At 41.6% G+C, this 25,816-nt stretch overlaps 2 protein-coding genes across 18 annotated transcripts in view; one reads left to right on the top strand and one right to left on the bottom strand.

The window, feature by feature from the left end:
• The window catches only part of caska (calcium/calmodulin-dependent serine protein kinase a), a 257,641-nt gene that overhangs the window by 60,354 nt on the left and 171,471 nt on the right, over positions 1-25,816 (bottom strand). For all 17 annotated transcript variants that reach the window (XM_069178917.1, XM_069178929.1, XM_069178930.1 and 14 more), the window contains exons 6-10: positions 17,081-17,183; positions 9,588-9,763; positions 6,484-6,606; positions 5,277-5,360; positions 1,397-1,496 (exon numbers count right to left, since the gene is read on the bottom strand). In XM_069178917.1, coding sequence (XP_069035018.1) covers positions 1,397-1,496; positions 5,277-5,360; positions 6,484-6,606; positions 9,588-9,763; positions 17,081-17,183 — 586 coding nt within the window. The remainder of the gene's footprint in view (positions 1-1,396; positions 1,497-5,276; positions 5,361-6,483; positions 6,607-9,587; positions 9,764-17,080; positions 17,184-25,816) is intronic.
• On the top strand, positions 18,241-23,272 carry gpr34b (G protein-coupled receptor 34b). Its single transcript, XM_006638912.3, has 2 exons — positions 18,241-18,460; positions 20,136-23,272. The coding sequence occupies exon 2, from the start codon at positions 20,190-20,192 to the stop codon at positions 21,336-21,338; it is 1,149 nt and encodes a 382-aa protein (XP_006638975.2). The 5' UTR covers positions 18,241-18,460; positions 20,136-20,189; the 3' UTR covers positions 21,339-23,272.

Genomic DNA, 25,816 nt, shown 5'->3' with positions numbered 1-25,816 from the left:
ACTTTTATATTGGTACCATTCTATTTCTAAATGTTTAAATGGTGATACCTTATTTTTGTTCTTGTACACACATGAAAGATATAATTGGTGATATTTGGGTTTACCAAGTTCACAGATCATACCACATTTACTCAGAAGTCAGAGATAGAGATACTTCAGATCAGACTATGTGTAATTATAAATAAAGGACTTGATTTTCAAGATAATTTTAATTCATTGGTCTACTCAGCCATTCATTGTAACCAGACGGTTAAACTTTCCAAGGACAAGAATGAAAGCCATGTGGGCAATAATGGAGTTGTCACATTTTTAGATGTTTTATTAATCCAGAGACACTGGAGAGAGAATTTGACAACAGTAAAAAAAAAAAGAGAATGAAAATAAAATACTGATTACTAACCGATTACTTTTCACACAACACAAGGAGCCACTGACTTTTGAAATGTCAAAAACCACAATACAGAACAGAAGCACTTCTCTGTTCCTGAAACTGAAACAGCCTACCTATTACTGGCTGTCAACAATATGTCTGAAGTGTTAAAAACATGACCTGCTGTCACGAAAATCTTTAAATACTATTTCACAGCTTGGTCAAGGATACACTCGTTGGCAGTAGATCAGCTTGTGTGTTTGTGACTGAATTAGAACTGTGGCCAGAAATGAGAGCAGTGTCACTTTTTTTTTTGATGACAGGCGTGAAATACATCCAAATACCTTCCTAAGTCTTGACCAGAAGCTTGGCTTAGACTGCTTCACATAAAAATGCACAACCTAATACTGACAAGCTAGTGAAACTGCCTTGATTCTTCAGCTTCACTGCTGGCTCAGCTCCGTTTTAGAAAAGGAAAAAAGGAAATCAAGGTCCACTGGATGTAAAAAACACCATGAACTCTTCACCCACCTGCAACAATCTATAATTGCACAAATTGATGACTAATGCTGCGAATGGGCAGCAAATCTCAGAATTTTACAAATGAAGGAAAACACATTGCTTCTGAAACGTGAAAAAAAGCAAGAGTCTGGAGGAGAAAAAAATTCTCCACAAAAAAAAACTATTTGAATCTCAACATTTGCACCAGGCATCATAAAAATGTGTGAATGCCTTTCAAATTTTGCAGAACTGCAGAATTTCACCTGAAATAACACCTAAAAACTAAGAGAACACTAAGACTTGGTAAAAAATTAAAACTAATGCAACTATCTGAACACTAGCTTAGCATATCTGAGCTCTGAAAGAGAACATAAGGTCATATTTGCAGCCAGGGAAAAGCTGAATCTGCCATTTTGATTAAATAAAACAAGCAAAGGCACAGAGCTTTATATTACACACCTGTGAGGAAGGGTGAAGTCTAGCCAGTCTTTTACAGGAGTGGGAGGACATACGGGTGAGACATACCTGAGGAAGTGGGGTCTTCGGAGAAGTCCGGCAGCTCCTCGGGTGGGTCTCCATAGAAAGAGTTAAACTTGTGGCTGGAAACAGCCGCTAGCACCGCGCCCTGGGGGAAAATACATGTGTTAAGCTCCTGAGCAAAATCCCTTTCTCCTTTATTGTTGATGGATTGAAGCATCTGAAAAATGTCTTGTTTCAAAATAATCTCTCAAGGTCAGCAGACTCATTGCAATCAACCTGCTTTTCAGGGACAAGCTGAACCATGAAATCAAAAGCAGTTTTATAGAACTTGATCAAAGGCATGGGTTCCAGTCTGAAACTGCATTTCAGACCAAAATAAAGGAAACATCACTCTAAAAAAGTTCTGTCTAAAAATCTAATAGGCAAAAGTTCAGTGAATGATTAACTTTGTAACTGAAATACAAAATATAATTTGAAATTTCTTTGACCTTGTACAACATACTTCACTGACACGGTCAAAAGAAAAGCTTTTACAAAGGAAAAGAGAGTATAGAACCACACAACATGATATGTAAATAAAAGACAGGTTAGTTATTCTGGGCAGGAAGGAAAAAATATTCTTTCTTAAAACCTCATTGCAGGGTAAGGGACGTCATCTCTCAGAAAACTGAGAGCCCAGAAAGGTCAATTTCGATGAACGAGCCCTTCAGAAAAAAAGAGGAACAGCTGGAGCCGGCGCACAGTACGGAAACATAAGAACCAGAAAAAAACCACAAGGGGTTCCAAGAATGAGTCAAACTGCGTCCCTGCTGCCGACTGGACTACGCAAGTGCACCCAAAAGGAATCAACACGGAAACCCAGCTGCAAGACAAACTGATTACAAAGGGAAAATCACTACAAGGCTTCCCAGTCCTGGCCTTGATGGCCCACAATCCTGAAGATTGCTATTCCAGCCCAGCTCTGTGTTTTAATTGAACCCATAATTGACTTGATGATAACACGCTATCATAGTATCATCACGATCAGGATGATAATAGTTTGACTGTTTCCATCTCTTAAACGTGTTGAAGGCCTAAAGCTCAGCTGTTGAATAAAGGCTTGATCAAGAGAATTTACATCAATTTGACCACTGCTGACCACTCCTTGCTCACTATTGAATATTCCATGTAAATACAATCCCCAACTTTTGAGTACAAAAAAAACTTCCAATCAACAAATTAGTTAATTCAATTAAGGCGTCAATTAAGTCAAGAGGCTCAACTGGAACAAAACCCACCAGGTGTGTGGGCCTTCAGGTGATTAGCCATCGGTGTAACCCAAGAACCATCTTTTCAGAGGAGAACCGGGTCACAAGATTACACTTTAAACTGTATAAAATGGCAGTCAGGCACAACCTTTGCCTACAGGAACCTAGCCACAGTGAGAACATGAATAGGACAAACAATACCTAGCACTTTTGTCCATAATGTACTGATCATTGGGCTGAACAGAGCTGAGAGAGGTACCTGAGAGTCCGGACTTTACAGAAGGAGCCCCATAGACACTGGTCCCCTGCACCCCTGAAAGAATGGGGACAAATACCTACCCCCTGAAGAAACACTGGCATCAGGCTCTGCATGCAAAAGGCCAAGCCACCAGCTTGGTTTTGGTCCTATACTGTACACATCTTAACAGTACGTCCACATCCTTTTATTTATTTCAGCAAGACTTTTCTCATACATCACATGTGGCTTTTGTATATACACCGTGTTACAACAACGCTGGTCTGAAATTGCATTTCTGTACATAACCTCTGTTGGTGTCTATAAAAAGCCACATACACAGGGTAGTGCAAATTCTCATTAAGCTGAAGCTAGTGGAGTAAAACATGACCAATGACACAGTGAAGATTTGAGAGATTAAACTCTATTACTTTAGATGAACTTAAGGATCAGGCACCTAACAAGCAGCTTCACTTGGACGGCGCTGATGAATCAATTTGTTGTGGGGCCTGGACATTCCTGATAAGGATGGGAATTAACAGACCTCAAGTGTGGCAGGAACATAGGCAGTTTTGGAAAATGAGCTGCTGCCATCACGACAAGTTACGTGACTTGCTTCAGAAAAACTGCCACTGGACCCAAGAGAGGAAAATGTACAGCCATCAGCTGTGTCCAAGCCTCGGTGTTTTGTCTTGAAACTCAAAATCAGTAATGACTTTTTCCCCGTTTTGCACCAACAGAGATATCATGGCACCTCCCAGAGCTATACTGAAGTTCGTGGTCACACAGCAGGTATCGGTCTTAAACATCGGAAGGCCTGGGGCAGTAATTCACCACAGGGGCCCGTTTTTCGCCTGCAGTTGGTTCTCCATCTATAATCTCAGAGTCATGCAGATGCACATAACTTGGGGAACACCCCGATTCAGATATAATCGTGCTGTACCAAGATGGAGAGCTTGATAAGCAAGCCACAATCATCCAATGCAAATGGAGATTTCTTAACTGCTCATAGTAGCAGATGTTTGCAGCCATTTTTCTTCAGTACACTCACTGTGGGCAGTGAGGAAGCATCCAGCGCAAACAGAACAAACAGTGAATTTGCAAGTGACAAAAGATTTCCAGGTCAGTTATTCGAGATCAGAAATGTTTTTGGATGTTTATCGATAGTAATTTTTTCCCCCACTGTTTACAGTATTTCAAAAATTGCTCTGTACCTTTTGATCACGTCCGTCAACACAATTGCTTCTTCACACCTGAAGAAACGGCTGAAACACTGGGTTTCTCTATTCTACATTTCAGAGAGGAAATATCCTTCTTCAAAAGCTTGTTTATTTTCACCAACAGAAACTAAAGAGGATCACGTGTTCTGAATTATCCTGCTGTCTTTATTAGCCACATCTAGATCGAGGTATAAAAAAAGGCGTTGGTGCATTTTTTGGGTCTATAGCACACTCCCAATACTATACTAAGTTACAAAGCTAATGAGCCAGAATCCCAAATAAGATTGTGAGAACCTTGATTGCCTTTTCTTTTGTTTTTATACCAATACTCTTTTTGATCAACAATGCTACACTCCAAATAAGTAAGACACCCCAAGTAAAAACAGGCTGAGAAAAGCTATTCCAAGCGGCCTTATATTATATAAGGGGCATTGGTTCAAAGATTCAGGTCAAGGAAAGCACACCTCCTCTTCATTCTTAACTTTGAATGAACTGTAAATTTAAGATGTTGTTTCCACAACTGTATTTCAACACTGCTACTCAACTAGTGGGCATTTTATAATGGATTGCTGATGTAACCAGCAATGGCTTATTAGAAAATCCTCAACCAAAAAAATAATGAAATGAAAAGTGTTTACTATAACAAATACACCATAACAAAACAAAACACAGAACAATAGAAAAAGAATTACAATTACACATTTTTTTCATTTAGAACATTTGGCTTTGCTCTCCTGGTTTATGAGCAAACTGGGTGTTTTTCATATCTCTGCTCTCACAGCTGTGATCCCCATGACCTCACACTGGGGAGAAGGAGGAAGTGTACGGAGGCTCCTCTAATCCACCCGCCTTAGAGCCAATCGTCTTTTAACACATCACAGGCTGTACCGCCCCCTTCCACAAGACCAGTTCTGATTGGAAGAGAAGTGCATCCCTTACTGACAGCACTACATAGCTGTAAGCACCTGGCAGACTGCAGGGGTCACTACAGGTCCCTGAGAGCCCTGGATGGCTATTCCCATCCTTCCCTGAGTGGCACGCCATGCGTTAATTGTGCATGATCGGCTGGGGAATCCCAAGCTAATCAGCAAGTGAAGTGACTCAGACTTGAACTGGAACTGGGGCTTGGCAGTCCTGCTTGAGCCAGTCAGACCTATTCCTACTTTTTAAATAAAAAAAATAAACAGTTGGGCACCATGCAGAAACAGCTCGAAGTTCAGTACCTTTAATTTCCTTCTGGCATTGAATTTCCGCAACTGCTCCACTGTCTCCGGGAGGTGTATTTTGTATGCGTAACGGTCTCTCTCCTGGGGGAAGAGGAACGAGTCACGTTTCACTGGTTGTCTTAAGAGGAAGACGACATGGAAAGCAGATAGACATGTGGGCAGAAAAAAACAAGCTTATGCGCTTGGTACAGGACATCACTGGGGCTTTTTATGTTGTGCACTGTGACAGCTCTGGCATTTACTCTCCTCTCTGAACCGACAGCGTTAATTAAAGATTTACAAGTTTTACTATGTGGTTATCAAACTTGTTTTCTGTTGTTTTACGGTGCTGTGGGCCTTTTCACTTATGCCAGAACTGATGTTCTGCTACAACTGCTCCTGTCAATCTGTATGTCGAGTGTCCGAAAAGCTCATCACTCAAACTCCAAGAGGATTCATTGCTGAAGGCCAATTAGGTCCGTTACGGAAGAATGGTTCCAAACCACGCTGCCCTCCTAGCCTGTCTGGAAAAGTTTTGCAGCAGCAATGCACTGGTTGGGTTTCGAACCTAGGCCTCCAGTGGGCCAGGTGTGAATTCTACCACCGAATGCCTCAGCCCTCTACTGGTTTAGCAGAGATTAACAGTTACTATCTCCCACTGTTGTTACTGCACTTACACCTCATGAAATACATGTATCTGAAATGGGTATTTTCAAGCTGCAACCAATATAATACAAAGCCAATGAAGAATCTGTTTTGTGCACACGATCTGGTCTCTCTAGTATAGCTGGAGACAGTCGAGCGGAGATCCTCTAACAGGATATGACTACTCATTTGAAATCGTGCTTAAAAATTGCTTTGCTATAATTATCTTAAATGAGATGGAGCAGATCTTAATAGCATAACATGCGAAAAGAAAGAGGGTCCGTTTCTTCTAAGCACTGAATAGATTAACACCTTTATTTAAGTAACTGAAGTAGAAACAGCAATCTGAATTCCAGAACTTTAATGTGAAATCTGTCGGTGGCATGCTTTTTTTAAATTCACATTTGACACGTAAGTGAAATACTGCGCCTGTTAAATGCATTCCTTTTTGCACGCAGAAAATAAATGAGTGGCATTATGTGACGGCTCGGAGCAGGGGTCAAGAACAGGCCTGCAAAGAGAACTGCTCTCAGGCTTAAGCTCGTTTGGGGACCCGTCTTGTTGATCTGCAGAGCCCCACCTTGAGCCAGGGGTGGTTGAGGGCCTCATACACCGTTATCCTCTCCGCGGGGTCCAACATCAGCATGCGGCGGACCAGGTCCTTGGCACTTTCGGAGATGTGGCTCCACTGCCTGGGGTTCATCTGCGAAACAACGAAACAAATCGAGAGTGAGCATCCGGTCATACACATGGAGACAGGATGGGACAGCAGTGCACCTGTCCTGCTAGGCACAGTTACTACGAAGTGATGCATTCGAAAATTTGGGATGATCCCTGTGAAAGAATTATGAACAACTAACACATTAATAACTCATCTGCAATGCATTCTTTTTTCTCCATGGCTTAGATTCCTAAATGAACGTCTGTCAGCATGTTCGTGTACACGCCTTTCGGCCACCTGTTTTCCGTTCGCTCCTGTATTAAACCCTTTCCAGCCTCATCGGGACTCGAAAGTCCAGCCGGTAGAAAACGTCTACAGACTCTGAATCTGGGCTTCTGGCCTGGAAGAGTTGCAAAATCAAGCCAAGAGACATCGGAGTTCAGAGTCGAGGTGGACACGGGCCAGAGTCTGAATTGTGTAAAAATGTTACAGACGAGAGGGAGCCTTTCAGCCCATCTGTGACACCAAAAATTCTTTTGTATATGAACCATGTTTGAGGTGTGCATTCTACAGTTTCCCTTTGCATGGATGGAAAAAAAAGAGAACTTCTATTTTGAGTTTTATCACTTATTATCATTGACCTTGAGTCACTGTAGATGAATCATCATTCTTTGGAACTACTGTATAGCCTTCATGATTCTTGAAAGATATAGAAAACTCATAATTGAAAGCATCCCATACTGCAACATTGACAAATAACAGTTTAATTATGGGCCTGCCTAACAACATCAGAAAAGACTACTGCCTGTAAATATTTCAATTCCAACAAATATAAACCCTTACTTTTTTAGGCAAAAACAGAAATTCAGGCTATAGAGAGTTTTAAAGCTGCTACTAGGCTGCACCAGAAATAGGGTTTCTGAATAAGACTCCTCTAAAACCTTTTCTTTTTCTTTCAGTCAGGGTGCAAGCCTCAGCACTTCAATACCATTTAAATCCCCTGAACCAACTTCAGCTCTTTAAGGAACGGATATTACTGGATACATTTGCAAGTGTATTTTTGCCAGTTTCTGAATGAAACGTTTTCAACAGTATTCAGCCACTATTTAGTAGGACAGTGTGGACATGATGAACAATAATACCAATGACATTGTAAATAACTGACTTCTAATTTCACTGTAGAATAAACACCAAAAATGGAGATAACTAAGAACATGTTAAAAACAACAACAGCATTATTCCAAAAACACGACATAACCACTACTAGGAAAATGACAGGTGCACCCATTCCCCCCACAAATTTCTTTCACCAACTTAAAAATGATCTTGGAGAGAGTCTGATCAACTGAACCAAGAATCATGTCACCCAGTGTCTTTCAGCAGAGCCCTTAGAGTCGGGCCTAATTTCCCTTCAGCTGGAAGCAGATAGAACCATACAGGATGGCTCAGCAATTCCGGGGCAAAAATAAAGACGTTTTCTCCGTCTCCAAGAGGCCGCAGATCATCATTCCAGTTAAGCTCCTAATAATCTATATTTACTGTTTATTTGCCGAACTGTACCCATTTAACCTTTAGGACATAAATGCTACTGAGAGGGTGACAAAGGTCTGGCCGGCCTGGGTCTTCAGAACTACAGCTTTTCAGACAGGGCCACTATGACTGTGAAAGAAGGCCTCTATTGCACTTACATGACATTTTTACTATTCATTGTTAAACTGAAAGGATTAAGAGAAAGCTGAAGAGCAAAAGTAAGGAATTGGGAAGAATATATTCATGAAAGGAACTGCAAAGTGAGGAGAGAGTGAAGGTTTTATTTCGGCTGCCTATCAATATTCACAGAATCAGCCGATCTACAATTCACGAGACATTTTCCCTCACCTTTTCTTCAGTCTCAAGCAACAAGGACAACATGAAGAGAAAAATTCCCTATGCTGGTAAATTAAATAAACGTCCTTTATTAGTGAAGAGTGATTTGTTTTATAAAACAAAGCGTATTCAATTGTATAATGAGTTTCAAAGTTACTATATTGTGACTTTACAGCTGCCAGACACCCGATACCTGCTAGACTTGTTTGCACGGACAGTGTTCAGGTTCGACATAATGAACTAGGCAATTATTCCTACATCTTAACACGTCTAACTGCTTTCAATCGTTTGTTTTCAAAGCTAGTTAAACACACAATACAGAAATGAAAGTTGTGTGTCTAGGCTTGTTTACCTGAAACTGGGAAGTTCACGATTAGTGTTAACAGAAGTCTGAGAAAAAACAGGACCGAATACGAAAATAGTTTTATTAACTGGTACTTTAAAACAATTCTTACAGCATGGATTAAACATGAGGCCTCTAATTGTGCTGCTGTGAGAGACTAAAAGTGCTATATCATTGCATGAATTGTTTTCAGCTTTGATAAAAAAAAACAATAAGGCAAGAAGTTTTGTTAGACTTTTCCTCAGGAAGAAAATAAAGTAAGACTTCATACAAAAGGGGCTAAATAATACCATCATGAGTCTTTTATCAACAGTACACAACATTTGCAAGCAAAATAAGCATCATCCTTCCTTTATGGTACCCTTTTCACCGCTGGAACTTCTGCAAGAGAGGCATGCTTACGTGAAATTTTTATTTTGCTCTTATTTTTTGTGCATGCAGTTCTACCATGTGTGTAGGGTTTATAAAGGGGCTATAATCTTATGCAACTCTGATCATTCAAAGAAAAAAAGATTACTCCTGTCAATGACAAATGACTGTATGCTCACATGGAACACTCCAATCGCATTAGGCGAAGCAATAGCTTGGGCGATTTGTTTTTGCAAGTCACAGGACGAGAGTGCAGTTCAGGCAGTACATACGGCTGGGACGACGATCGTTCATTAGTACTGAGATGTGCCAGATTAAAGTGTGAGATTACAACACTTCCCTAAACAAAAAGACGGGCACGGCGCGCACACACACACACACAAAAAAAGTTTAATCTCGCTGAAGAGAAGGGGCCAAGACGTGAGCTGTGCAAGCAGACTGCTACCTTGTATTTCCCCTTGATGATTGCTTCAAACAGCCTCTCCTTGGTCCCATAAAACGGCAGGCAGCCGCTGAGGAGAATGAACAGGATAACGCCACAGCCCCAGACGTCCACGGGCTTCCCGTAGGGCTCCCGTTTCACCACCTCGGGGGCCATGAAATGGGGGGTCCCCACTCGGCCTGGAAAACAACCACCGCAGCACATGAGCAGTAAGGAAAAAATAAAACGAACGAAGCGGTGCCAAATAATGCAAGGCACAATATCCCATAATGCAATATTCAGCGATGGCAACTGCGCTCAGAAACAGCAGGTGTCTTGCTTGCTATCTCATTTGCTCAATATATATGTACACATTGCTGCTGGACACATGCCTGCTGTCTTATAATCCGTAAAATGAGACGAGACAACTGTTTGGATTAAACTCGGTTTTGGATGCAACTCGTCAGACGTCAATTTCAAGAGCACTGCCAGGTTTGGAAAATCCAATGTCCTGCCCTCTTTGAAAAAGGTCACATCCTCACTCCACTACAAAATAAATCTTGTCGAGGCACACCAAACCATCCGCTGGGTGCAACACAGGAGGAAGTACAGGTGAGGACAGAAATGTTAAAAAATACTCCAGTTTTGAGGTGAAAATATTGGACTAAGAAGGGACAGCTAAGAAAAATCGCACTGCAGCTTTAAGTGGAGTTCGTAGACCTGTAGCTGTCTCTTTCCTCTGGACGAGAATTCCCAAATGATGCCCATTTAACACATCCATGTTAAACTGACTTAGTCATTACAGATCCATTTATAAGAGTGAGGCCAACTCCATTGTGCTGGCTGAATACAGCTCTGCACTTGGGCTTCCTTATTTCAACTAGTTAAAAAAAAATATTCCCTATCTCCCGATATAATATCTCCTGCTGTATAATGGGGCAATTGATGCACAATGGCTGCCAGGATTCTCCCAGCTGGATTCTGCACTTCAGCAGTGGATAAAGTGAATCCTCTCCTATAGTAAAGCCCAAACAGCCTAGATAGCTTCCTCTTGTTTGTAACCTTTATGATCTTTAATTCACGTCACCCCTGCACTTATTCAATAAACAGACTATGTTGCAGATACAAGTGCATCCCATTAAAAGAAAAAAAAAAGCGAAGAACAATACTGGCCCCATCAATTTGAGCCAATTTCCCAGGAGCTTAACATTATTATTGTGGTTTCCGACTGTCCTCCGAGTTTTTGCAAAGTGCTTTCTGCTTTAAGTCTGAGCATGTTAGCTCTTCAGCTACCACGCAGTCTTCTGAGCCTGCTGTGGAAGCAAGGCCTTTATGCAGCAGAATGAAAATGTTCAGAAACAGAACAACGCCTCGTTGCCTTGCAAGGAAAATGACTTGGTGAGCTCAGCTCCTGTAGTCATTTTCTTCAGAATTGCTGGAAAGATGCAACCCTGATGAGCAGAACGCACTGGGATTCTTCCGTAAACCAGGACGACAAACTGAATCCACAACGGCTGCTCCGATGATGCAGGCTCCACAAGGCCGTTTTTGTTTCTGTCTACAACTGAAACCCTTGCTGTCGGTCACCATTCACAAAACCACCGACAGGACCTGGCAGACTTGGGAAGAACATTATCCACTGGCTGAGGATCGTGCCACCAATTACCATTTGCTCTTCCTCACGGAGATACTGGCTACTTTTCTGTTCCCTGATCAGATAACCGTGACCACTGCGTTCTGTACTAAAAGCAACTTACCTGAAAACGAAATTTCACCGAAAGCAACTATTGACCTATGAGACTTTATGTAAACCAGAATTCTGCCCAGGATTGCTCAAGTTTGCAAGATCAATGAAATAATAAATTTGGACATTTGTTGACACCACTGCATATCACAGGATATTCAGTCAGCAAAGCAGTTACAAAATTCAGGAGGACAGACTACGTTCCCCATTTAAATCTGGTCATGTGAATATTCCAGGGTTTTGACATTTTAGGCACTTTCCACAGGCAGCATAACACTAAGATGAAACTCTTCCCCTTTCCATACAGGACTTCCATCAGCACGCAGCCAAAGTCACTGTGACCAGATCCAGCATTCTTATTTAAAAAAAAAAACTTTTTACTACACTTCTCACTGACTGTACTTATAGTATTGTATTGTGTATTACTGTATCATTACGTTACAGAGTGCTGTGTTGATTGTGCCAGGCTGCTGTTGCACTGCAATTTCCCTCATAGGATTAATAATATATCCATCTTCTTCCCATTGGACTTTTTAAACTCTCCTCAGAAGCCAAGAAAGGTTACAAAAACAAGGGGAGGCCATTGAGATCATACAAGTATAGCAGCACATCTGGTAGTTACTATCTCATTCATCCAAGGATCTCAACCTAGCAGTTAATCAAAAGATCTCATATAGGTGTTTCTTGAACAACTGCCTCCTGTTCTGAGTTTTAAATGCACTTCCACTGGTGTTCCTCGGTTTGTTTTACATGGTTTATTCTGAGGAGGTGTGCTGGATTGAGTTTGTCCCTGCCTTTGAGGACTCCTAATATTTGAATCAGGTCTTCTTGTAGTCTTCTCTGTTCAAGTCTAAAAAGGCCTTGTTCCATCCACTGGTAGGCAGAGCATTTCCTTAACTCCTAAAAAAACGGCCTAGCCCTGTGCTCTACTCTGGATCAGTGTACATCCAATGTTCACTTTTGAAAAAGTTATCAGGTATCGAAACAAGCTCTTAAAAGGGACATCAAAGAGCTGTGATGGATAGGATGGTGGAGTTAAAGGTCGTTGAACTAGCAATAAAGGACGCCGGTTCTCCTGGGGCTGGTGCTAAACCTGCTATGGCTTTGGAAGAACAGGGCGAGGTGCAGGGGGTGGCTGAAGACTTAGCGGAGGCTGAGGTCAAGGCCACATTACCTCTTTTGAACCGTTCTCTCCGGTCTCCACTGGGTCAAAAAGTGCATATGCGTGCATACGAAGGCGCAGGAAAAAGCCCAGGTAAGCAAGGCAGAATTTAAATCGCGCCTTGCAATTCATAAAAGGGAGATCGAGGAGGAGAAAGAGGTTAAGCTCCGACAGCTTGAACTAGAAGCAAGGAGGAATGCTCCTGCTGCACAGCCGACCCACTCCGAGGCCTCTAGCGTGGCTCCATTGCAAGATCAACTCTCTACCACCTTCGTTGTAAGTGAGCACATTGCTTTAGTTCCTCTATTTAGGGAAGTTGATTCTAATTTGGTGCACTCGAGCGCATTGCCACATCGCTTCGCTGGCCTAAGGAGGTCTGGTCACTGCTTTTGCAGTGCAGACTAGTGGGCAAAGCTCAGGAAGTTTGCTCGACACTTTCTTTAGAGGAAAGTTTGCACTATGGTACTGTGAAGGCTGCAATTCTACGTGCATATGAACTGGTTCCTGAAGCTTATAGGCAAAGATTTCGAAATCATCAAAGTGTCAGGCCAAACTTTTGTTGAATTTGCCAGAGAAAAGGGAATTCTCTTTGATAAATGGTGTGTAGCCAGTAAAGTGAGCGACTTTAACTCATTGCGCGAGTTAATGTTATTAGAAGAATTCAAGAACTGTTTGCCTGAACGTGTTGTTGTCTATTTGAATGAACAAAAAGTAACTACTTTGTCGCAAGCAGCTATTTTGGGAGATGAGCTGGTGCTCACGCACAAAAACATTTTTACGTCTGCATGCCCGGAAAAGTCTCTACTTAAAACTAGAATACCAGTTGGAGAACATCCGACTACAATTAAAGCATCACGTTAGTCAGAAACACAAAAGTCTTTTTATTGTCATAGAAAAGGGCATATTATTGCTGATTGAATGACTCTTGAACGTGCCTCTACACAAGATTAATTTGGATTGTGCCCTAGTTACAGGATTTGTTAAGAGTTGGTGTACGACCTTCATTACCTGTTAAAGGCATTAGTCTTATTTTAGGAAATGACCTGGCAGGGGGTAGAGTATGGCCTATCGTTTGTTTTTCTTTTCTCACTTTGTCCAAACATTAGATGTTTGTTTTTACGGGTGGGGGTGTTACGTCCCAGTGTGTGGTCTATGTGTTTTTGTTGTTATGTTCCACACTTCTGACTTTGATTGTTCTCCCTTCCCCATTGGCCCACCATTACACTTTTGTTTCCATATGACATCATCTTCAATTAGCTTCTCGACCAATCACAACTCATCTTCTTCACTATATAACATGGAGGTTTTCAGAGGGAAGAGCCCTTTCGTTTGACTTCGGACCCGCTCGGCTTTGGTTTTCGCTTCGCTTTTGGTTTTGCTTTGGCTCGCTTTTGGTTTTGTGTCGGCTTTGTTGGTTTGTTTTTTTGCTTTGTGTGTGTCTTTTCGAATAGCTTCGGCTTTGTTGTTTTGTTGGTTTCTGTTCGTCTCTTTGTACTTCTGTTTGTTTGTTTATCCTCGTTTCGCCATTACCTTGCCCCAACTTGTTATTGCATCAACCTCTGTGTGCTTTTGTACAGTTACTTGTCTACTCTTATTTGTATTCGTAGTTCACTTATGTATTTGTGTGAACTTTTGTGTATAGTTAGTTTAGGTTGTTGGGTACATTTTGCACACACGTAGTTGATTTTTGTATTAGTAACACTAGTTTAGTATGGGTGAGTGCCTTTTGTCTTGTATGGTTTTGGATAGTCAGTGGAGGTTAGCTAGGGTGTTTGAAGATGCTGAAGACTGTCTGTTTCGAGTTTTCTTTTGTAGTTAGGTTAGCTTCCCCTCACTTTCTTAGCCAGCTCCATTTTGTTTGTTGTTTTGTTTTCTTTGGCACCACTCTAGTTCCCTCTCCCTGTGTTTTATTGTGTCGTATTTCATACCAGTCAATTATTCACCTTAAAATTATCACTTTTTGCACCAACCCTTGTTATCACGCTTCCCAAGTCCCTCACCAGAACCCACCTGCTTCCAAAAATGATTCTAAATGTTACACCCCTTTACCCCCAGACGCTTGGGGTCGTAACATCTGCCAATGCCAAGGAACAAAGTTATTTTCAGTTCAGGGTGGGATTATCAAGTCAGGATGATACGACGGTTTTACAAGTTACTCTTGGGCAACAGAGAAAGAAGTGTTTTGTTGTTTGCGGTTTTCAAAAAAAGTAAGTTTTTAAAAAGGCATGGACAGAAAAATAGCACATCTTTTATATATCTCTAAATCGGAAAAAACATGCATCTAGAACCTAGAGTTTGCTGATAAAACTGACCAAATGATGCACATCTTTTAGACTCTGGAAAAAAAAACAACAGTTTGTGGTTTTCCTGGCTTTTTAACAAACACCATCATGTTTTGCAATTGTTGCTGTGCATCTACACGATCAATCAACAGCTGGATAAGGGTCATCTAATGGAAATGATAGATAGTGGTCTATTCGCTTTCCTGACCAAACACATCATGAATAACATTTTCTTACTATTTAAGCCAAATATAAAGTTAAATTTAAAAAAGTAAACAAAAGATATTTTCAACTTTTATTTCTTGTAAACCCAGTGTAAAGAATATCTGTTTGTAAAAGAATTTCAAGTCACATTAAATGACACTTCAAAGCCCCCAAACACACCAAAAGACAGACATGTTGCTGAAACTGAAGAGAAGGAATTAAATTATTTGTTTATCAGAGGAAACTCCACTGGGCCGAATCTGACTGCAGCTGACGGTCATGAATTTATCTGTCTGACCTCAAGAGCATTCTAAGCCTGTTGGACCCCTGAAATATATCTGGTGTGTCCCCGGTGTGAGATATAGATGACTGAAGAAGAATTACCCAGTAGCATCATGGAAGATTTGAGATAATGGTTACTATCTTCCCCCGAAGACACTTTTATTAACACCGCCATTCCACTAGAATCCAAACTATGTGTGAAATAATGGGAACAACGGCGATGCAATATTATGGGTCAAGTGGCTAACATTAAAAGAAACATACAAAAGGTAGGAATTTTTCTTTCTATGACAGTTCTGTGAGAAAGAATTTGACACCCTTCAGATTTTCTGGCTTCTTGCATGTTTATGCTACTGAAAGTTATCAGAGCTTCAACATGGACCCACTGGCTTTTGGATGACTTTATGAAATAAGTGAAACAAGCACCACAAAGCATTCTGTGGTAAAATTATGCAAGAAGTCAGAACATCTGAATGGGGCGAATGTTTGTTTCCACAGAGCTATATATCAGTTTGAAAATCGCTTTTTGTGTCTGTATGTCTAATGATCCCTGTATTGACCTGGGAAGAATCCATCCTGCACACCCAGTTGATACAGGACCTTCTGGAGGAGAGGCGTCTCTCAGTGACGTCACCTAGAGCCTACAGGATACCTGAAAGCTGTGCTGTTCAACTCATGTCCTCCTAACCTCGGTGGTGCTCAGTCCACTGTCCTCTACCTCTTAGGGAATCTGGTCACAGTGGATTAGAAACAAAACCCAGCACCATAACTCTAGTTTTATACCAGTTGATGTGAATTTTCCCTCACTTACTCCCTTTTCAAGCAGTCTTTATTGCAGCGTATAGCATATTGTCTCACCACTCTGCAGGACAGATGACCAGCGTTCATAGCACACGTTCCAGTTCAATTTGCTCCTAATTATAAAAAAAAAGTAGCTTTGCTGCTTGAAGGATTCCAATTTTGACAAGAATAACCTTGTGTCTGATGACAGCATATAATAACCTTTTTTTTTGCTTTCACTTCCCAGATTGTGGAAAAGAAAAGGGAACTGTTTTTTTTTTAACCCCTAGGCAACTACTTAGCTGTCTTTTTATTTTGGATGAGAAATTGAGAACAGCTTTTTTCATCTTCCTAAAGGAACAAAGCTCTGCTTTCTTTCCTGTGGAACCACAAGTGACAATTTCAGCCAGAAACCGAAAAGAAAAAGGGAACCTACATTTTGAAATTTTCATATTTTTAAAATCAATTTAATCTAATCAATTAATCTAAGTCAACCGATTAAGCCATAAGTAACATGCACAGTAAAAAGACTGATTTAAATACAGTATGGACACTATGGGTCTTACTTATCAGTAAATTAAGACTTTTCTGTGAATATACCTTATGTGTTATGTTATGTATTACAAACAGACTGAAAAGAATTCCCAAAGTGGATGGGAATTCTTGGTCGTGAAAGGTCATTGCTTAGAACGTTTCACAAGTCTCTGTAAAACATGTGGACACAATTGTGAAGGACAAGACGGGGGCAATTACATTTACTACATTAACCTTGACAGAAAAGAAAACAAGAAGTCTTCGTGAACCTTCCTGAAGCAGGGCTGCCCACTGGAGCAGGGAAACTGATTTTCAAGACGAAGGAACGATTCCCTCCGACGAAACATTTGTTACCGTGGCACCCACTGGAAAAGGAAAGTGCATCTGTTGCTGTGACGCTTGCCTTGACCTAAGTCACAGTTCATCTGTGGTGCAGCTTTGAAAGGCGGCTAGCCACGCAGCTGCCATGCAAACAAATTAGCGTGTACGGAAATTAGAATTGAAAATTAAACTTAAAAAACAAATCTACCTCCCGCCACCAGGCCGGACTCTCCGAGTTGAATGGCCACTCCAAAGCCACCCAGCTTGACTGGTGCCGAGTTCTCCTTTGACGCCAGGAGCACGCAGTGGGGCTGAAAGAGAGGGAGAATGGCGTTACTTCAGCAATGTGTAACCCTGCCACCCTGGGGGCAGACTCCTTGTGAGCAAGGCTGGAAGTCCAAACAGACCCTTAAACCAGCGATCCTTTCAGAAGCCATTTCTTAAAACCATGTTTCAGTCGTACGAGATCCATCGCAATTGCGTTAGCACTCCATGCCCCTGTTGCATTCAGTGGGCAGGGGGTTCCTGCGTGACTTTCTCAAATGTTGTGCAAAGCACCATTCATTAGTTCAGAGAGAAAAGTTGATAGCCCCCCACTTCTCAATGTGACTAAGATGAGAGTGGCTCCTAAGAGGGATGACATTATCTACCGCTGTCTGCTCAGCGTTGACAATCCATCATCAGAAAGTGTGGCACGCAAGATGGCACTGGGAAGTGATCTTTAACCTGTGTGGAAGAGCACATGGGCCCTTCAGACAAAATCTGCTCTATAATGTGGCAAGTCGCATCTCCTGTGGCTTACAGCCTCTATCCACTTGGCTGCTGGTGCAGAACTTCATCTGTTTTACAATTTTCAGTTCTCCTCAGACACCCTTGAGGGAGTGAGCAAGTCAAACTGACGTGACGGGAAATGCACCCCGAAACCAAGGTTGAAACAGCCCACAAGTCTGAAGTTTAAAAAACAGCCTGTGAATGAAACCCTCCCCATAAAAATGCAAGGGCAAATAAAATACCACAGGTTAGCATACAATTCACAAATAAAGCATAACAAGAATCAACATTTAGTCTAACCCCAAGCTGTGTTTTCAGTATAGATAATGTAATCTTTGCTAAAACACATGCCTTATTTAAGCCCCCCCCCCATTGTACTGTGCACAGCTTAATTTGTCTCTCCCATTCTGCTTTTCCAAGTCTCCTAACATTTTCAGTAGAAGCAAAAATTTCCTGTTTTAATTGGTGCATGAAACGCGCTTATTAGTTGTCCAGGTTAAAGGCATATAGAACACGCCCATTCTTTAGTTCTGTGAATTGCTGTGGTCATATTTCCTCCCCCTTTCAAGCAAAGGCTTAGCTATCACAAACTGATGACAAACAGCTTAAGAAGAGGAGTGCTAAACGAGGCAGTAAGAAAAACTGGGCATCAGCATTATTTTGGTCTGCTGAAAGAAAACATCCTTACTTGACAAGCTTGTTAATTATGAAAGAAGAGGCACTGAGTCTCGGCAGAGAAAACTACTGAGCAACTTATATTTTGAATTTCTATTGATCTCAACTTCAAGCTGGCAGGCAAATGGGCAGAAATCCATGGGTGAGTATTTTTTACTTTGTACCTGATTCTGCAAAAGCTGAGAATGGGGTCTCAGCTTTTTTGCAATACTAACATTTCTAGAAGCAGGATTTCTGTTCGAGCTCAACTTGCGTGAGGCAGTTACTGACGGGGCAGAAGCAGTGTTCAATAAGACAAAGTGTGAATCATATCAACATCTCAAAATATCTTCCAACACACGAAGAATCAATCCATCCTGAGGTGAAAGCACTGATGTGAAAACTCACTCCAGACGGTATTGGGATAGCTGGCCTAATGGAAAAGCACAAGCCCACATTCTGCAATGGAGAATAACGGACCCAGGATCACGCATTGGGTCAGGCAGCTGAAACTGAAACAGAATCATTTGATTCAAGTGGTATTATAAAAATGGCTGTATTAAAGACACTGGCATTAATCCTTAATGCTCAGAAACTTCCTAGTTTGAAGCCATTCCTGTTGAGAAAAGAATTATTGTGCATTATTGTGTTAACTGGTCAGTAAGAGAATATACTGTAGACTACATTTTTAAATGAAAGCAAACGCACCTAACACTGCACAGTAAAGACGGAGTCAAAAGTTGGTTTTTGCGTGCATCATTACTTGACCATAACACTCATGAAGACCACAGGAGTTGCTTTTGCAGAAAAGTAGTTTAGTGTTATGTACAAAAGTTGACTTGTAGGCTGAGGGTAACTTTCAATCAGTACGGGTTCTCCAATTCACTAAACAACAGAGCCATCACCCAACGTCTTCTTTATTTCAGAGTGTTTTTTATCGTCCCACAGACCACAATCTGCCAAGATTTTGAACAGTACTGAAAGTCAAGGAGAGGATGCTATCCGATGGGTAAAAAGATAGTTCTAAAAAAACTGGTTTACTTTGCATACCAAGAATATAGACACTTTCCTGATTTTTAGAAAAGCTTATGTCAAGATGCTGACCAGGGAACTGCACACTGAACTTTAACACAACTTCCATTTTGTAGGTTCTTAGCTTACTACGCCACAACTAATAAAACATACCCCTTTGGAACAATAGCCCATTAGACACTTTAATATACTGTAGCTGTTCTGAATAACAACTTGTGTATGTAAGCACGCAGGCACTGAATGGCTCCTCTCAGTGCAGCTTAAAACAGACACTTATGACACTTGAAGTGCTGTGAAGAAATTTCTGTGAAGAAAATAAAGACAAAAGGGGAAGAGGTGGCTGCAGTAAAGCCAATTAATGTTGAAATATAGGTTCTAGGAGGGAAACATGACAAAAAGATTAAAGTGGATGTAAACGATATAATCGGAGGTACGCTAATGCAGCCCAGCTTGGCAAGGATGGGGATACTCAACAAAACCTAGAATTCAGCATACTGTACATAGAGACAGAAAGGCCTAAAGCTGAGGCAACATATGAAAAACTGACAAGTAAAGTGTTCATTAATGTACTTAACTCATGTTTTAATGTACTTAATTTGTAGTGTTAATTATCCTTTAAGTCAATGCTTTGAACATCCTTGAAAGTGCAACGTGTTCTTTTTTCCCCAACAGGACCTATGCTCTGTAAGCTATTCTGTGGATGAACTCCCAGAAAATAGTGCACTGTTAAGTTAGTCTAGTCATGAACTGTGACCATTTAATAAAACAACCATTGTCTGACCTTAAATAAACTCTCTCTGTTGCAGGACTGAAGATTTCCTGTTTCTGCTAACAACATCAAGCGGCCTCACTCGCACAAGATGACAAGCCTTTTAATTGCTCGCAATGAATCCCAGCCCTACAGCACTATTACCAACACAAGCAAAAACGACTCCGGCTGCATCATAGACGACAGAGCTCTAAGAATTCCCCTGGCGGTAGTCTACTCTTTGATGTTTGTCTTTGGAATGGTGGGGAATTCTCTTGCCCTTTATGTCTTCCTCTTCATCCACCCCAAGAAGAACTCTGTCCGGGTGTTCCTCATCAACACGGCCATCGCCGACCTCATCCTCATCATCTGCTTGCCCTTCCGCATCGTCTACCACAGCGCCAACAACCAGTGGATGCTGGGCACGGTATTCTGCAAAGTGGTGGGCAATGTCTTCTACATGAACATGTACATTAGCATCACCTTGCTGGGCTTCATCAGCGTGGACCGCTATATCAAAATCCAGCGCTCCAGCAAAAGTTACAAGCTCCAGAGAACCAGGTGGAGCACCAGACTGTGTTGTCTGATCTGGGTGCTCTCGACTGCTGCCATCATTCCCATGATCGTCCTTTCAGAGGGTAACGAGACCCCAGGCAAGTGTTTCCATTACAAGCACCGAAAGTACGCGAAGGGGAAGGCTTACTTCAACGTGTTCTTGATCGTGGTCTTCTGGATAGTGTTTGCTTCCCTAGTTCTCTCTTATGGGAAGATTGCCAAGAAGCTGTATCAGGTTTCCAAGGATAAGCCGGATCTGCCCAATGCCCAGAAGTACAGCAGGACAGCCAAGAAATCCTTCTTCGTCCTCTTTATTTTCACAGTCTGCTTCGTCCCATATCACATCTTCCGCTGTGTCTACATCTGGTCCCAGATCAGTGATCCGAACTGCTACTGGAAGAACATCATTGACAAAACCAACGAGATCGCCTTGCTCTTCTCGGCCTTCAACAGCTGCCTGGACCCAGTCATGTACTTCCTGTTGTCGGGCACGGTTCGCAGGACCACCACGGACCTGCTATGCCTCTCATCTCACGCCAACATCAGCACCACCAACAGCTCCACATCAGACTGTCGACCAGCCATCGTATCCCAGGTGTCCACCAACACAAGAATAAGCTTCAGTCTCGTAAACCAGTGTAGATGCGGGCGCTCCACTATAAACCAAGGACAAGTCTACCAGCCAACACAGAAAAGCCTCCATTAGCCAGGCGACAAAGATTGGTCCCAAACGTGCTGATATATTGGGAGATAAGGTTTCAATGGAGACTTCACTTCAGTTCTTGAAGCCCAAATGCAGAAATTGACTAACCTTCTTACACCAGCTATATATAAAAAACTAAACCCTGCTTATGCATTGGGCAGAATATCAGAGAAAGGGATATTCTCCCTATTCATACATGCCAGCAGAAATAACTTACCATGGATGTTTCACGGGATCTTCTATTTTATGACTTTAACAATCTGTGCATCCAATCTCATTTGTTTCCAGCTATACCACTGCAAACCTGAGAATTTGTCAGGCACAAGTATTGGGAACTGATGAGAGAATATACTTTTCTGCAAGCAATAATAATAATAATAATAATAATAATTGCTTACACTTATATAGCACTTTTCTGGACACTCCACTCAAAGCGCTTTACAGGTAATGGGGACTCCCCTCCACCACCACCAATGTGCAGCATCCACCTTGCAATCAGTGTATTGTTTCCAGCTCTGAATATAGGACACTAACTCTCGATGTTGCAATATATGTACACCTGTACTACAAGTAATACATTGATTTAAATAAATTCAGATATGGCACATTTTGATCCTTGTGATCGACACGGTGTTAACATTTCCACTCAAATTTTCAAATGATGCCTCAACTTAATTCAGCACAAATTTCCTATTTAGAAATTGATGATTGGAGGGCTATCCATTGGATTTTGTCACAGAGAGTGCAGGCAGGCCATTTCTGCTCTGTATTTTGGGCGTTAAACAAAAACAACCTGTTGGAGTCTGTCCACTGATAGCAACCGAGCTACAGAATAATTAAGAGTATGCATTGGCTCAGTCCAATTTAAAATTAAATGAAAGCACAAAACACCAAGTCTGAGGGTCCTGACCACAATTTCCTACCCTGAAAATAAATTCCCATTCAAGTCATCTTCAAAGAGCACAGTGCCCTCTGCTGGAAAACATATTATACTGTACATGCAAGATGGAAAAATGAAGCCTTTTCCCACAATTAAATAATATCACATGACAAACTTAAACTTGTAACTTGTATAATACTTATACACAGGTATATGGTATAATGAAATGCTACTTAGCTAGCTCTCAGTAAGTAGTACAAAAAAAAAACCAACAATACAATTGTATAAGAAAAGAGACAGGGACAACAAGCAATGTGCAAAACAACATCAGTCGAGCAAAATCATACATCAATAGAATGAAAAAAAGGATTGAAAATTATGGGGAGTGAACTTCTTGACATGTGAGGTAGAGGTAGGTTTCAATGTGTGTTTGAGTTCTGATAAAGAGAGAAGGCACTGTAAGGGTTCAGATCATGGGTGGGAGTTTAGTTTGACAGAGCAGGGGTAAAAACCGTCTCTGAGTCTGGTGGTCCGGGCCCGGATGCTCTGGTACCATTTTCCAAATAGTAGAGGGTCAAACAGTCTGTAGCTGGGGTGTGTGTCTGTAGCTTTGATGATGCTTAGAGTTTTTATCAAGCACCGTCTGTCATAAATGTCCTGGATGGATGGGAGGGCAGCCCCAGTGATGGACTGGGCAGTTTTCACCACCCGCTGTAGGGCTTTGTGGTCAGCAATACTGCAGTTGCCATACCACACTGTGATGCAATCTGTACGTGTGCTTTCTATAGTGCATCTGTAAAAGTTAGTGAGGATCTGTAATATAATATATTTAAATTATATATATATTATATGATTATATACTATAAATGATATATTTAATTAATATCTTATGTCATGTCATTTACCAAACCGCTTTATACCATACAGTGTCATGGGAAGTCGGAGCCTACCCAGCAAGCATTGAGCGCATGGCCGGGTTCACCCTGGATGGGGCGCCAGTCCATCGCAGAATAAATAATGTATTTATGAAAATAAATGATCATAATTGTGTTCTAAAGATGGGGATCACCAAAGATCTGCAAAGGTAAACATTAAACTTCTCAGATGGTGAACGTTCACAGGTGTCAAGACAACCAAACTTGCAAAAAAGCAAGGTCTCATTTGCAACCTTCCTGAGGCTCTTGCACGAAGAATGGTAGCTAAATTAAAAAGAGGGAAGTGTCACTCAAGCAAACACGGCTGCATACACATACACCAGTATACGCACAACTTAGACTGGAATGAAATGAAATGAACCCTCATAAAGGTTATGAAAAAGGATTGGAGAACTACTCAAATGCAAGAACTTGTAGGGCATTCAGCACAGCATGTGCCTTGTATAGGGCAACTGGGATGAACACAAAGCAGAACCAACTCAATTTCACTGTGCTACCGACTGGTCCCCAGTAATAAAAGCCTGCTCTTTCTAACATGGGCTACTCTCTGCCTGCAGCAAGATTATTTAAAGTTGAACAAAATCACTTTGTGTAAGGGCTTTGCTTGCAACTTTCAAACCATTAAGGCCTAATTCCAACAACATAAGCAAAATATAAAAAATAATAAAAATGTATTAATAAAAAGGGGCGGTGTGGTGGCTCTGTGGTAAGGATCTGTGCCTGTGGCTGGAAGGTTGCCGATTCGTATCCCGCAGCCGGCAGAGGAATCCTACTCTGTTGGGCCCCTGAGCAAGGCCCTTAAACTCAACTGCTCCAGGGGTGCTGTACAATAGCTGACCCTGTGCTCTGACCCCAAGCTTCTCTCTGTGTGTCGGTGTCTCATAGAGAGCAAGCTGGGATATGTGAAAAGATGAATTCCTAATGCAAGAAACTGTATATGGCTAATAAAGTTATCTTATAAAAGGGGGCAGTGCTAGACACACTCCAACAGGTTTTAACACCTCACATACTCATCAACCCTGGGATTGTGTCTATTGCACATGAGCTCCCACAGCTATCAGATGTGTCTGTTTGCTTGAAGGCAGCTGAAAACCAGCATCTCAGGCTCTTTTTCTGAGGGGTGTTTCCACAAGAGAGAAATGACTGTTCTGCAGCACATCCTACAGAGAGAAACAAGCAATGCTGGGAATGTTTGTCCTAAGGCCTCCTCATTCCATCTATCAATGACTTTAAAGTGAAAGAATTACACTTAATGTCTGAGGCACGGCAGTCCTGAAAATATAGTACAAGAGTAACAGCAGGTTAACTTGTCCCTTTACAAAACCTTCTCCTCTTCAAAGCGTAATTATAATGCTACTTAAAACCGTTATTTTATATAGCACCTTTAAAAGTAGTTTCTCAAAGCACTTTACAGTAAGAAAAAATGAGGAGATAAAAGTGAGTACAATAAAGTGTTCTGAGCGCGGTAGAAGACGCAAAGGGGCAGATAGGGATCAGTTAAGTTAATCCCTTTCTGAAGAAAAAGGTTTTGGAGTTTTGGAAAATGTAGTTACTGCCATGTCAGTCAGGCTAGTAAAAAACAAATGAGCATTAACATAAGCATATACAAACACATAGTATACTGAAGACACCAAACATTCTCAAATAAACTGACAATATGTACACAAGAGTCAATTCCTTGTTGATGAAATGTACTTGGTGAATTTGATTGCAATTCATTTGCTTATCAGGTGGTACGAGAACATACAAAACAGACAATACATAATGTAAATTACAAAAATCAATTGGGGGAAAAAAAAAGTGAGGAAAGCAATGAAGTGGATAGCTCAGATGTCACGAAGCAATACGCATCTAGGTAAAGGAGTGCTGACTGAAGAAAGAATGACTGCAGAGTGCGGTATCAGATGCAGATGTCACATAGATCAAAACGCACATGTGTTGGGAGGAAATGGTAATGAGCAGTTTTCAGGGCCGATCATGAGGCATGATGGGAAGGGGGTTGCCTCGGAGAAGCCAACAGTTAGCTGGACTGTGAAACGGACACAAGTGAACACAGAGGAGACGTTTTCCCATCTTCTTTGCGCGTGTCCTTACTGAGCTTTTCCAGGTGCAGCTGGCCTGAGTATCTGAGTTGCGCTCATGTAAGGGACACATTTTTTGCCGTTTTCTCCACTGTGAAACGGGGGAAAAATAGCAAATGAAAGCGAGACAGTGTAACTACGGCATTTGTTATGACTGAGGTTATGGTGGTTGGATAAAACAACTATACGCACCCGAGCATGTGATGTTCTATCAGGAATCTGACTGGCAGAATAAATCTGATTTGCAAAGGTCCAATTCATTTACCCTGGCTTGTTCCTTGCAGAGCAGCCCTTCATTCTCATCACAGCACAAGATCAGCACATCTTGGGCTGTACAGGCAGAACTGAAAGAGTGTCAGTGGGATGCATGATAAAAACAAAATACATTATTTCTCTACTATGCCCACACGAAGTCTGCACAGAAAAAATCCCTTAGTGGCTTTTATTGCAGAAGTGGCTACAGTCCGAGGTGAAAGGTACACAGCAGCACAGATACCAGTGGGCCACTGAGCACACCTCCCACCCACAGAGATACCAACAAGCTCAAAGGGAAATCTTCCCCCACCTACAAACATCCTACACTTG

The sequence above is a fragment of the Lepisosteus oculatus genome, chromosome 15, assembly GCF_040954835.1.
Source record: "Lepisosteus oculatus isolate fLepOcu1 chromosome 15, fLepOcu1.hap2, whole genome shotgun sequence".
Classification (NCBI taxonomy): Eukaryota; Metazoa; Chordata; class Actinopteri; order Semionotiformes; family Lepisosteidae; genus Lepisosteus; species Lepisosteus oculatus.
The sequence above is the reverse complement of the archived record's forward strand: the minus strand, read 5'-3'. Positions and strand labels throughout refer to the sequence as shown.